The sequence below is a fragment of the Lissotriton helveticus genome, chromosome 1_1 (assembly GCF_964261635.1).
Source record: "Lissotriton helveticus chromosome 1_1, aLisHel1.1, whole genome shotgun sequence".
Classification (NCBI taxonomy): domain Eukaryota; kingdom Metazoa; phylum Chordata; class Amphibia; order Caudata; family Salamandridae; genus Lissotriton; species Lissotriton helveticus.
Window position 1 is genome coordinate 525,618,671 of NC_136057.1, and position 14,478 is coordinate 525,633,148.

The following is a 14,478-nucleotide window of genomic DNA, read 5'->3' on the forward strand; positions in this document are numbered from 1 at the left end:
CTATCTATCTATCTATCTATCTATCTATCTATCTATCTATCGCCCTCACTCTATCTATCTATCTATCTATCTATCTGGCGCCGCGGCCAGGGCGACTGACGCTGGAATCTGGGGATCAGGGTTCGATCCCCAGCTCCGGCGGCAGGTTAGCCCAACACCATGCGACTCTGGGCAATAGCTTGCTTAATCTTCCCGACGGCCCCCAGCGCCTAGAGACCCTAACGGGTGATTGTGCGCTATACAAATGTGTATTATTATTATTATTATTATTATTATCTATCTATCTATCTATCTATCTATCTAGCTATCTATCTATCTATCTATCTATCTATCTATTGCCCTCACTCTATCTATCGCCCTCTATCTATCTATCTATTGCCCTCTAGCTATCTATCACCCTCACTCTATCTATCTATCGCCCTCACTCTATCTATCTGTCTATCTATCGCCCTCACTCTATCTGTCTATCTATCGCACTCACTCTATCTATCGCCATCACTCTATCTATCTATCGATCGCCCTCACTCTGTCTATCTATCTATCTCCCTCACTCTATTTATCTATTGATCTATCACCTTCACTCTATCTATCTATCGCACCACCACAGCATCACTCAGGGGCACCACAGCATCACTCAGGGGCACCACAACATCACTATGCGCTACCACAGCATCACTGAACGCCACAGCATCACTCGTCACCACCACAACATCACTCAGCGCCATTCAACAACAACTGGTTCAAATATGTTCTCTCAATGTTTCAAGCTTTATTACAAATGTTACAAAAAAATGTTAATATTTTACTTCTGTTCTTGGATTTTCGTCACAATAAAATACACTGAACATAATCTTCACAAAAATTATTTACAAAAGTTTAAGCTATTGCCATTATAAATTACAATAACTTTTGTTTAAGTATTAATTATTTAAAAAAATTAAAAGCCATTGTTATTTGTAATATCAATACATCTAAGTCACGTAAATACAAAACATGTTGCATTACAAATGCTTTAGGTGCCACATTTGCAAAAGTTAAAAGTATTGGCATTGTAAATGACAAAGCTATTAATTTCGCTATTTTCAAAACCAACACATAAATAAAAAATTTGTCATTTACAAGACCAATAGCTCAAACTTTCCTAATGCAAGACCTATTGCATTGCAAATGCTTGTTTTGTGTGCCCTGCATTTACACGTGCATGTTCTCATTGGCTCTTGCCTATGTGCACAGAGTTAGTGACTAGAATCCGCATCACTGCCCTTCGTCTTCATGTGTTTTATGTATTTATATTTGATTCATGCTGTGCTTTCACACACTTTTAATGTAGCTATTCTGAACTGAACTGGAAGAGGTATATATGCAGGATCGGCGATTGGTATGCGTCCGGTGCCAAACGCATACCAATCGCCGATCCTGACTACAGCATACTCGCTTTAGATCATTATATTGCCTTGGCTGACTTGCTGGTCTAATCCGATGATCGGCACAGAATTTCCACCGATATCATATCTTGAAGGTCTGATCTTGACCATTGGAGGCCTTTAAACGGAAATACGAGAACTCTCACATTATTTACTGGCCGGGTCAGAATTATCACCGAGATTGGGATTTTGAAATAACGTGACGTTCCTAACAGCCCTGAAGAAATCGCTGGGTAACCCCACAGTGACGAAACACGTGCTGGCTGGACCTTGTTGTTTGTTGGAATAAAAGACAAAGAAAAGAATCTATAAGACTTGAACACATCTTTGCTCTATGACTTGTTTAACTTTCACAGAACACCAGCAGCGTGTGCATAGGATTTGTTAGTTGCATTCAGGAGTTAATTCTTGTGTTTGGTGTACATTGGGTTTATTCATTTTGTGCTGATGTTTTCTTATACTATTTGTGTTCGTGTTAGGGTCTGTGCAGTTGTTTGATCATGCTCATTGCTCCAATATGGGGTCATCAAAGCGTTTTGCACAATGGGGTCTGTAAAACAATTAGCAAATATTGAATCATTGTTACGGTCACCAAAGTCAAATTACTAGGCCCAGTCATAAAGACATCTTGAAGGTTGTAACTCAGGAGGGTCTGGTCACCAACAGGGAGATGCTCAATGAGAGAAAGAGCATTGCAGCAACTCCGATTTGATGTATTATTCAAAATTTCTATTTGTGAACCTCTACACAAACTGAATATCCTCATTCGAAAATAAAGTAGTACTTTGTAAATTTTATTTTCTATTTTTACATTTATCAAAAACCACAGAACAAACAAAGGAAATGATGGTCAAATCTCGTCTGTGAAAATTTGTTAACAATTTTCTGAAAAATTCACAAGGTACGTTGAATTAGAAATGCAACTTTTGGGACCCCTCAAAACCTTTTCCCTCTTTGACCATCCAACGCTAAATTTTCCAGGTCAATCGCAAGTGGACATGTACATTCCTAGGAAGGATTAGCAATCCAGTAGTGCTATTTGATAGTAAAGTGCAAGTATATGTAACCCCAGCATCGGTTTTGACACTCTTAAAAAAAGCTATGAATTCAACTCTTTATGTAGCAAATAATTGACATTCTCTGTCCTATAGAGGACATTTAAAGTCATCTTTCTCAAATGAATGGTGCGGTAATATATTTATCAATTTTGGAAGAATGAGAGGCTGAATTGGCCTTGCTGAGATTCATAATTTTTACGTGAAACACACAGACATCAGCAGTGAGCATCTTTGCCTACAATGTTCATGCATGAGTTTACCATGCTGGTGTTTGCACCTGCTGGGTTCGTTCATGCACGAAGCTTGTTTATACTGAAGTTTGCTTCTGCAGGAATTCCTAACCTTGGAGACTGTTCTTGCTCAGCTTCGTCGATACTATATTTTATTTTATGCTGTTTAGTGATCCTGGAGCATGTTCCTATTGCGATTGGGTCTTGTTTGGAATGGTCATGTGAGGATACATTCAGTTTGTTTATTGATGGTTTGTTTGTGCAGGAGTTTATTCGTAATGTGCAGTCATGATATGATGGGTACGCTGTTCTATCTGTCATGCTATTTGAAATCGGTATACACGTGCAAGGTGTGGTGATTTGTGGTTTTAGTCTATTCGATTTGAAAGCTTTTATTCGCTTAAATAGATCAACCATATAAGCAATACAGTCATAAAACAATCAACGATAAAATTAAAAGAATATGAAACAGTGGGATTGAAAGTGCAAATACATCAAAGTTCGAAAACATAATTATTCAGATACAAAAGTGCAGGTGCATATTTCACATGAGGGCTCAAGCGTTTACTAGGACATAGGTTGTCCTAATTCGAAAGTGCAAATGCATGTAATTACATGATACCCTTAAAACATACAGTCAAGTGTCAATGATCATAGATTTCCTAATACTAATAGATTTCAGAAGAAATGTAGCTAAATAAAAACACAATCGTGGGTCATCAATCTGAAGAGCAAATTCACGGCATCTGTAGTAGATCTTATATTATAGTGTAAAAAGAATGGTTTTAAATAAAATTTCCTAAGATTAGAAAAAAATATACAGAATAATAATGTATGGCCGCAGCTTTGTCGAGAAACTCCATCACATGGGCATGAGTGAGCAGAACACTGTTTCATAACTGGAAAATTAACAAGATGGTCTACAATGCCCAATCTTAAACGTGTCAGCACAAATCGATACGAGGCTCTTGTCACGACTGAAAGGTATGTTTGGAAACGTTGTTTAAGATCCAGTTGCAGATAAAAGAGGAGAGTTGATTGATTCTTAGTAACACGGGAACGGGCCTCTATGTTGTTGGCTAGCAAGGTTAGTTTTATCTCAGCTCTAGCAACAGAGGCAGTACACCCAGGATCCAGTCGGATATCACAATTGAATAAAAATGTAAACTAATAAATAAAATAAGTAAGCCAGGGTATTCTTAAGCAGTTCTCCAGTTTGAGGCAGTCCCGTATTATAGATTGAGTAAACAATGTCTCCTCTTTTGACCATATAGATGTCCATAATAGGAGAGGTCGTGTTGAAGCTAGATCTGAAATATATTTAATGCCCACCTCACGATGTATCAATTCCGTAGAGGCAGATGAAGGGACACAAAGCAGACGTTTTAGAAACAAATTTTTGGTTTGTTGTAGTGTGTTACCCTGAAAGTGACCCCAAACACCTACCGCATAAAGAGCTGCGGTGACACATCGTATCTCATAAATTATCAACATATCTTTGATGCGTCGATTGCCCAATTTGGCCACAAATCTAAAAATACCATGTATATTTCTAAGCATCTTAGAACAGGCATTTTCCTGTTCCTGGGCCCATGACCTATTCCCTGCAAACGTAATGCCCAAGTACCAGAATGTCTTGACTATCTGAACCGTAGAACCTTCAATATAGTAAGAGTTAGATGTTATAGGGTTCCTACCGCAAGCCATAACAAAAGTTTTGGATTTATTAATTAAAAGTTTTCTTTTGGCAATAAAAATAGTAAAATTCCGATAAGACGCTGTACCCCAATGGTGGTGCAAGAAAGTAAAACCGCATCATCGGCGCATAAAAGGATTGGGACAGATTTACCATTCACCCTAGGGGCATCCGACTCAGACAATTTCAGGGCTGCGTCAACTTCATTGATGAACAATGAAAAAAGTAGTGGAGCTAGGACGCAGCCCTGTCAGATGCCTCTTTTAACTTTAAAAAGTGGGGTATATTCACCTAAGTGACCATACCTCACCTTACTTGACAGCTCCCCATATAATCTAGCCAAGAAGTATATTATCTCTTTGAGAGCACCCATATCTAACAGTAAGGGCCATAAAATAGAATGGTCTACCATATCAAAAGCACTGCTAAGGTCAGCAAAACAAAAATATACATTTCCCTCCTTAGCTAGGGTGTACTTGCCAATCAAAAGATCCAGGTTGACACACTACTCTAGTGTCATCAATACAATAGGAGTTTCAGGGGGAACGGCAGGACAACCATCCCCCCACTCAACAGATTCACTATCAATAAATGGCTGTCCCTAAAATGATACACCATGAATAGTTTTCAAATCACAGCCCAAAAGGGTCAATATATTTGCGACCTCACTTTGCAGAGACCAATTAAATGAGTTGGTAATTTGGCTGTAGTGTATCCGGTTTCTAAAAAAGAAGAGAAATAAACTACCATACACAGACCTTTCATCCACAGAAAAAAGTGTGAGAAGGAAAGAAGGCACCTCACGGTAGCAACACCAAAGGGGAAAACTGACTGGTACTCGCCAGAAACCCGCTTATCATCATTGGTTACCTTCATTCATTCATTCAACCCAATGAAAACAAAAGGAAGAAACCTAAATGTGAATGTACTTCGTATATGTGTAAAAATCAAACATGTGTTCAAGCATCCAGTGAGAACAACAACATAATCCTCATCAGTAAAAATTGGTAGAGCTTACTTGCTATTGATACACTTTATTCCTTGCTGTAAGCTTTTCCACATTAAAAATGACTCCTATCAAGTCATGATCAAATAACAGCTAGCCTGATTTGAAAACTATTCATGTTGTATCATTTTAGGGACAGCCATTTATTGATAGTGACACTACTCTAGTGTGTCAACTCTCTTTCTGAATCCATATTGCACTTGCGTAAGGACTGACTTCTCTTGGACCCAGGCATCTAGTCTTGATAGCATGACTCTACTCATAATCTTTATAGACGAGTCCAATAAGGAGATTGGCCGATAATTACAAACAGCGGTTTTGACTCCCTTCTTATGAATTGGTATTATAATTGACTGGCCCCATGATAATGGAATTTGAGTCTCAACAGCGGCGTTAAAAACTCTGGTTAAAAATGGCGACCATAAAGCTATTTCATTTTTATAAAGGTCTATCGGGACCCCGTTGGGTCCCGGTACCTTACCTCCCTTACTACTAATTGTACCCTTGAATACTTCGTCTATACTAATTGACAGGGGCATTATTGGCCAGTCATCGGGGTTTTGATTAGGCAAGGTAGATGGGACATCTTTATCGATTGGATTAAAAATATTTGAAAATGAGCTACCCAAGAATTGCAATTAATATAGGAATTAAGTTATGGAGTATGATCATCCTTCAAGATGGTACTATTGACAGTATCCCAGAAAAGTTTACTATTTTTGGTATTGGCTGCCTGGCTAACATCTTCCCAGGCTATTTTTAGAAGTTCCGATTTTCTGGTTTTTAGGGCTAAAGCATATTCTGCACATGAGGCCTTAATTATATCCGGATTTCTTGGGTTACACCCCAGGGCTTGTTTGAGACGGCCCAAAGCTACTGTGCAGTTATCATCAAACCAGCCCACCTCAGATTTTTTATTTCTGCGCACTGGTTTCGACAAGAGGTTCTCCACAATATTATTGATCTTAGTAAAATTATCAAGCAACAATACTGGGTCGACCTCATCCCCTAAACACCCTTGGATTTCGTTCTGGCATTGTGTGATAACATCATGCTGGATTTTGGATGGGTCCAAACCGGCCCATTTTATCCGGACACCGTTCGGTCTGATGGGGGCAATACATGGGCTGTAAAAAACACCGGTAACATTTTTTAAACCCCCAACATAATAAATACAGAAAAATGCTATTATGATCGCTAGTTGGTTGGTCCGTTATCCAGGGTGGTGAGAATAAATAAACTATTACTGGAGATAATAATGTGATCGATATTAGACATTGCATTTCTGCCTGTAAATGTGGGATGTTTCGTGTTATGTTTATCAGTGGCACAATACAGTAATTCTAAGTCCATCTTAGCGATAACACCATTTAAGGCCCTACCATATTCACAATGGGGGAAATGTATATAACAATCGTCTTCAGATTCCCCCCTCCGGAGCCAACAGACTTTAGTCAAACATAATGGGCATATTTGAACATTAAAATCGCCAACCCAAAGAATAATAATCGGTTTCCTAATGGTACTAGTCAGCTTCTCAAGTTCCCTTTCCAGGGCATGAACAATTGAACCACGTAGAGAGTTAAACACATTGTTATAAAAGTTGATCAAGATAACATCTTTACCCATGGTGGATACCAGTCACATAATCTGAGCATGAGTGCCCACAGTAATGCAACCTTTAATTTTACATTTGTTCCGATTGGTGGAAATCAAAATCAGAAGACCAACCGTAGCTCTACACGAATGGGAAGCCTGGGCTGGTAGCCAATGTGGGGTAAAACCCTCTACATATATTGGATCAATACACCACGTCTCCTGTAGGCATATAAAATCATGTTGGGCCAAGATTAAAGCAGACCATGATGGTGTACCTATTTTGCTTTTAAAACCAGGAATGTTCCAGGTGGTAACTAGATACCCTGTGCCCGTATTCGTTTCATGAAGTTCCTGAGGGGGTACTTCGTGCCCCACCTCTTTACTAGTGATAATTGATTCTACTGAAGTACATTCTAAATTGCTTGGGGTACTAGGTGTCCATATTACATTAGTGGATAACGGCCCAACCTGCTCTGGCATGCATAAAACAACCTTGCTAGTTATGTTCTTGACGTTTAGATTTTCCGTTGTGGGACTTTTAGGTACATATCTTTCCCATACAACCTGACTAGACAGTATCGGTCCCTCACGTCAATCATTGGTTTCCAAATTACTCAGAGCCTGATACCTGTTGGTTACTGGGATGACAAAATTGGACAGGGGGAGAACCGAGAGGAGGCTATCAAAGATCCACATCTGGGCCAGCTTACGTTTCCATGCGTCACCATCAGGTGTCTATAAAAGTACCCTAGACGGAGAAGAGTGGTATTAAATTCCCGAAGTGAAGGTGGTGGTGCATTTTTAATTATTAATAATACAGTCCACATCAAAGCATTTTTTCCAAGGCCCGATCCAGCCCACTCTACGGGTTGTTAAAATCTGACTTACTCCTTCCATAGGATAACCACAACTATTGGTCAACCAGAATACTACTTTGTTCATAAGTGAACCATGTTCTTCTACCTGACCAATTTGGAGTTTGGGAACATTGACATAATTGCGAAATAGGCACTGCATTCGGGAGGCAAGTTTGCAACCTTGACCATTTTCCTATCCCCATGGCTGAGGCTCTTGGACCATCAGACTTTGCAGGATCAGATGTAATAGGTTTATTTGACTTGTTCACTATTCTCTCCTTCTGGGGTGGTTCAAGTCTATTATTGTTAATTAGATTTTCTGTTACTGTATTTCTATCTTTTCCCTATTTTCCACTCCTACAATAGGGGTCCGCTTCTTAGGATTTTTACTACGATCACTACCCGAGGCAGTGATCGGATCAATAGGGCCTATAATAGCATCCTTTTGATGATTCCTGTTTGACTCATTTTGAAGTTTACAGTTGACTTTATACAGCACTCCGCTAATCTTATGGAACTCTCTAGCTAAAGTATCTAATTTATCATAGAGCGGCCTTAGGAGCTTTATCATTTTATCAGAAATAGTCGCTTGTGTTAAATGTTGGGGATAGGGTCGGCAGGCGGACCTGGTTTCCCATTACGAGTACTCTTATTAACAATTTAGGCTTTGGCCTTAGAATTGGGATTCCCCTGTTCTAGGGTATTCTTTCTGCGTACCCTGGTCTTTTTCGGTAACGGGGGTCTTTCAGGGATGGTCAAACTAGGGGTCATAGATATTCGGGTACGATCCCCACTAATCCCTCCCGTATCAATGCCGACCGGATCCAGCTCCTCGACTATCAATGAATTATTGGTCGATTTATTTAATCTGTTCTCGCTAGGGGGACCAGAAGGGACCCTGGCCATGGCCCTGGCCCCGTTCTTCTGTTCTGCCCCCATATAGCTTGAGCCCATAGAGAGACGCTTCTCAGTACGATCGATTTCTTCTGAGAGAACATTAACTGCATTGACCAGAAATGAATCGATTGTAGTGCATGATTTATCAGTAAATGGCTTAGCTATCTTCCTCCTAGCCATGATAATACAACAAAGAGGGCTATACAGACAAAGGATAAATAAATGGCCCTATAAAGGTGCCTACAGGGCCATAGGTGTTACTTGCCCAAATCTAATGCAGCGACTAAAGGTGGAGCTAGAGTGGGCTCTAGTCATCTTAGTCATCTTGAGGGTGGTCCTTGTGCATTTTCGATGCTGATGGCTACACCTTTTGGGATTTCTATTTTTGGAAGCTGTACGTGATCATCTATATCCCTACTACTTGTTATTTGTTCATTTCAGCGCTTCTTACAATTGAGGTTTATCTGCTAGTTTTTTCTATAGTTAAGCTACAATGTTTCCATACTTCATTTTATTCGCACCGAGGCATTTCCTTATGCTGGAGTTCACTCATAGTTGGTCATGCTAGGCTTTCCATGAGGTGGCTAGTGTGTATGTGTGCTTGTGTTAGTAGGTGAGTGATGTGGTTATGTTGCTGTTTTGCATGCCGATGTTTGAATGGGCTTGTATTTCTTTATGGCGAAGTTGGTTCATGTTGGATATAGTAAATGTTGAAATTTGCTACTGCAAGGCTTTTTTCCAAGCTGGGGTTTTTAGGTCGAGCAGATTAGTCTGCTCGAGACCTATTGCTGCCCGTATCTGGGAATGTAGACACGAGAGGGGCACGAGCGCAGATTTCACCTCGTGGGCGCGCACGGCGCCGTGCCCCTCTCGTGCCTTCTATTCCCATGCGCAAACACACTCACGCATGTGCACATACACAGCCACACGCATACACAGGCACACACACACTGCATACACACAGGCACCCCCCCTTAAACAGACCCACGCGCACACAGACAGACACACGCACAGACACACTCGAACACACACAGACACACGCGCGTACACCCCCCCCACATGCACATCCCCCCCTCACGCGCACACACACAGACACGCACCCACCCCCCACCACTCACAGGACAGGCTCACGCGCACACACAGCCACGCACGCGCACCCCCCACCACCACTCACAGGCTCATCACGCGCACACACAGCCCCCCTCTCCCCCACTCACCGGGTGTCTCAGGCTGCTCTCGTCCCCGCGGTGGTGGCGGCAATACACACGGACACATTCATTTTTGGTAGGCACCGGGTGATTAAACTACTTGCCCAGAATTCCAGGATGTAGAGCTGATGCACTACGCCGCATTCAACGTCTCTCTAGCACAACAAGGATTTCCTGGAAGTCCGTCTTACGTCACAGAACGTACTCGCTCTCCCATTGGGCGTCCTTTCTGTCACGTGACATTGTTCAAAACCTATCCTTAGCCCTGTTCTCGTAGGATGGGAGTTAGACGGCGAAGCAAATATATTCTGGCATGAAAGGAGAACCCTAACTCGAAATAAGTTATTTTTATTTATTTTACTGTGTATGTGTGTGTGCATCAGTACAAAACATTGTAAGGCAACAGCAACCAGCCAAGAACTGGGGTGCCCGCCGAGGCATCTAAGCACACATCCAGTATTATAGCGCCTAATTCACCTCTCCTACCTATTTCCGCTATCTCTTCCCTCCTCACCTCATCTCTCCCGCCAACCATTTCCCCCACAGTCTCCAAACAACACTGGCCGTTTCCTGTTTGCTCTGTTCTTGTGCGATTCCAATTGTCAGATGTCAAAAGCTGCGCAGCGTTTTTTTAATACTTATCTTCTGATAACATTGAATCCGAATTACAGGAAGAGGACGTCCAGTCTGAAAACAAAGGAAGTGCCGCCTAGTTAGGGATGGCTTCATCTAGCGAATAGCTTGCCTGCCAATAATAAGAATTCCTAATACATTCCAAGCGCGTTTCTTGTTAGTGGCTCCGGGCCTTTTAAGCACGAAAAAATGGGACCCTTTCACTGTTTTTCAGGGTGACATAAATTTTTTCTTCATTTTTTGCTGTCATGTTAATACTAAAGTTGTGTAATGACCTGCCATTAAAATGATACCTGGTTATAGCTGTTCCTAGGGTGCACAAACATACTTGGAGCCCGATTCAGAGATGCACAGTACAAGAGCCACAGGAATACTGGCCCCAAAATTACAATTGCCAGCCTCTGTATCATGCAATTGTGGTACAGAGGGAGAGGGTGTGGCCTAACGGCTAGAGCGGTAGCCCGTCAGGGACCTCAATGTCATGTGATTCGGGGCAAATCACTTAATCTCCTTGCGCCTGACAAAAACATTTGTCTGCCCGCGGTCGCTTCCAGTTTGCCAGACTCGTGCCTTGGGAGCAGCCAGTCCAGTGGGGCAGGTAAGGCGCAGACCGCACTCTTTCTAACTTTTTAGGGGACATGTTAACTGTTAAGATGGACCGTATTCCCGCAGCGTCGTACATTTTTGGGGCCCACATTGTAACATGTTGGCATAGTGAGCATGTTTCTATGTGAATGCGTGTTGTTTGTCTGCTTCCTCCTGTTTGTTCAGATGTGATGGCCAATAAAGGCATGCATGCAGTGCATTTTTCAGTCGTTTTGCGTTTGTGGAATATCCACAGCTGTATTTGCTTTTTGGTAAATTACTTATTTGTGGGCTTTGTTATAACTTTACACATTTTTGTATTACCGCTGAAATATCACATTTAAAGTATATATTTTAATAACTGATGGCATTAACAGATCTAAATTGAGTTGATTTAATAGCATTTGTTCTCGTTTTAGCCATAGTGCCTGTTTGGGGCTGAATACAAATTGCCTTCGCTTCTACTGTACTCACGTACATGCCTCCAGGTGGTAGCTAGTGCTAAAGGCTTGCTCAGAAAGACAAACAAGAGATCTCAAATCATCCGCACATGCAGTGTGCTTTCATTGATTTATTTCATTGATTTATTTCTTGATGTCAGTTCCTCTACCACTGACATTTTGTTGAATGGACGTCTATTGTTGAGCTAAGGGCTGGATCACAAATACAACGATAATCCTGGTCTGGACTAAACACCCTTTTCTGCCTAAAAGGGGATTTAAAAAGTCAATGTTTTACCGCCAAGGGGATTACTGGGAGTGACACAATCCAAGCACAGATCTACTGCAGTTGCAACAAATCTCAACTCACTCTACCAGGGCACTTCTGTAATGCGATGCAATGGAATGACTTGAGGACCAGTGGGAAACAGCAACGAGTATGCAAACATGTACCTCCTGTGCACTGTTGATAATGCACCAGCACAAAACATCTCCGACGCAGAGTCCTCCGGCAGCAACACCACATGCTATAATGTAAAAGAAATAATAATCTACGCACAGCCGCGCCCCTCACTGGCCAGCCCATCATGTCAGCCACCCAAGAACCGCACAGGTCGCTGGGAGCCAGAGTGAGGACTGAGTGTGCAAAATGCCTTCGGAGGACCCTAAACATGAAGGTACCCTCAGCCTAGTACTGGTTTTCATTTATGTGTACATAGTGTAAAGTGTATGGGGACTGACAGACCAAAAGAAACCAGTGGCTGAAGAGGGCTGACCCAAATCTCACAGTCTGAACATCATTCGCTTCTCTTTTTCATTGCACTTGTTGTTTCCATCTGCTGCATTGTTATTTGTAATATTTATACATCTAAGTCATGTAAATACAACACATATTGCATTACAAATGCTATAGGTGCCACATTTGTGAAAGTTAAAACTATTGGCATTGTAAATGACAAAGCTATTAATTTCGCTATTTTCAAAACCAACACATAAATAAAAAAAATTATCATTTACAATACCAATACTTCAAACTTTCCTAATGCGAGACCTATTGCATTGCAAATGCTTGTTCATTCTGGTGCCTGTTCGTGCTCGTGTCACGTACGTTTTTGTTCGTGCAGGAGTGTATTCATGCCGGTGCTCCTCACGTTAGGTTTTACTTATGCTGGGTCTTTTCAAGCTGAAGTTTGATCAGGTTTGGTATGGCCGTGTTGTGATTACTTCATGGCTCATGGTATGTGTGCTCACTGTGTGACACTTACCAGACACTGCTGTTCAGGTCTGAAATGTTTCTGCACTGCTCCCTAAAGCGGTAAATCAACCAGTGGTTCCATTCCAACCAGTGCATCACGAGAACCGATCTGCTCCATTGATGAGGACTCCCTTTACAATAGTGTCAATCACCTTCCGGTTTATGATAAAATAAGAACATATTTATAACACGCAGCAAGAAATGTCAATCTACCTAACAGATTTCAGCAAAGATAAACAATGACGTAAAAGCTGTTGAATCCACAACGTCTATAAACAATATATGTGTGTGTATGCGCGTGCGTGTGGTGATGTATATATATATATATTTAGCAGTCGTATAAGAGTAGTCGAATGGTCAAAAATAGCATAAAAAACATACACCGCCTCCAGCCCTCTCACAAATACTCCTGGGGAAAACATGTATATTATTCTATCACCATGCGCAACTCGCTGTCCGGTCATCTTTTTAATTACGATCAGTATCTCGGCATATAACACCACATCACTTCTTGAAGATACATTCAGCCAGAGCGGTTACATGCTATATTTCACTTGTCATCTCCGTGGAAGCGTATATTACAAACTACAAGTGTGTTCTCTCTTAGAAATACAGGCAGGTAATTCTCAAGCTCTTACATAAAAATATTCAGTCGGTGGATTTGCCTGTTAGGCGTGTAATATATATGCGTGGTATAATCTACCTTGCTTTTACGAGAATGTATTCTGAAAATCCGTATTCGAAGGGGGCAAACCAATGATGTGCAGTGTCACCCGTGCAGACGTGTGTATGTGGTGTACAGACTACCAGAGAGGAAGGTGGCCCCGCTATAATCCAACAGGCGTTATTGCCCGAGTGTATTTTTGCGCTTGGCGCATCTCCCAGGACCCGGATTATTGCAGGTAAAGTACCAAGCGCCCACACACCGTGCCCCCAATCAAGTAAAAAAAAAAAAGCCCGTTGCTTTTTCAGTAACTAGTCGCCAAAGAGGAAAAGAGGTGAATAACGTGGAGGGATAAACTTACCAGGCGGCTGCGAAGGGGGGGCCTCCATAATGTTGCAGACGGGGATTTGACTGGACACGGAGCGCGCGCTAATAGGATAATGTGGCTGTGATGTGAGCGAGTACAGCCTGCTCCTCTTCTTGACCTGCCGTAGTTTACGAATGGTGCTGGCGGCTAATTCCATCTCAGCTTGCAGCGCTTTAGGCAACGCCACCTGCAGATAATTACCCGGCCGTCTGCTGAGGCAATCAGCAGCGCTGCTCTCGAAGAATAACACGGGGGTCCATAGCAGGGCCACGCGACCGGTCCAGCGCGCTCTCCTCCCTGCTACCGAGGACCAAGAAAGTCAGGGATATCCTTAAATTGCACAGCAAACGAAACTCCTGGGCAAATGTGGTACGGGGATAAACAAGGGCACGGCGAAAACATGGCAACAGTCACCACATGCTCCCAACCAAAACTCGATTGTTGTTTAATTTCCTAAATTATAGCGCGGAGGACAATTACTGTGTCTTGCAAACCCTCAAGGAGAGCTCGGTGACAGCAGATCACAGGTGAGCTTGTGAAAGCTTTTCAGTCGGCGTCG

General features: G+C 42.0%; 1 protein-coding gene across 1 annotated transcript in view; it reads right to left on the bottom strand.

Moving 5' to 3' along the window:
• Positions 1-14,076, bottom strand: part of ANO2 (anoctamin 2) — a 1,767,324-nt gene extending 1,753,248 nt beyond the window's left edge. Inside the window, exon 1 of the mRNA XM_078673987.1 lies at positions 13,914-14,076. Coding sequence (XP_078530113.1) covers positions 13,914-14,076 — 163 coding nt within the window. The remainder of the gene's footprint in view (positions 1-13,913) is intronic.
• Between the last annotated feature and the right edge of the window lie 402 nt (positions 14,077-14,478).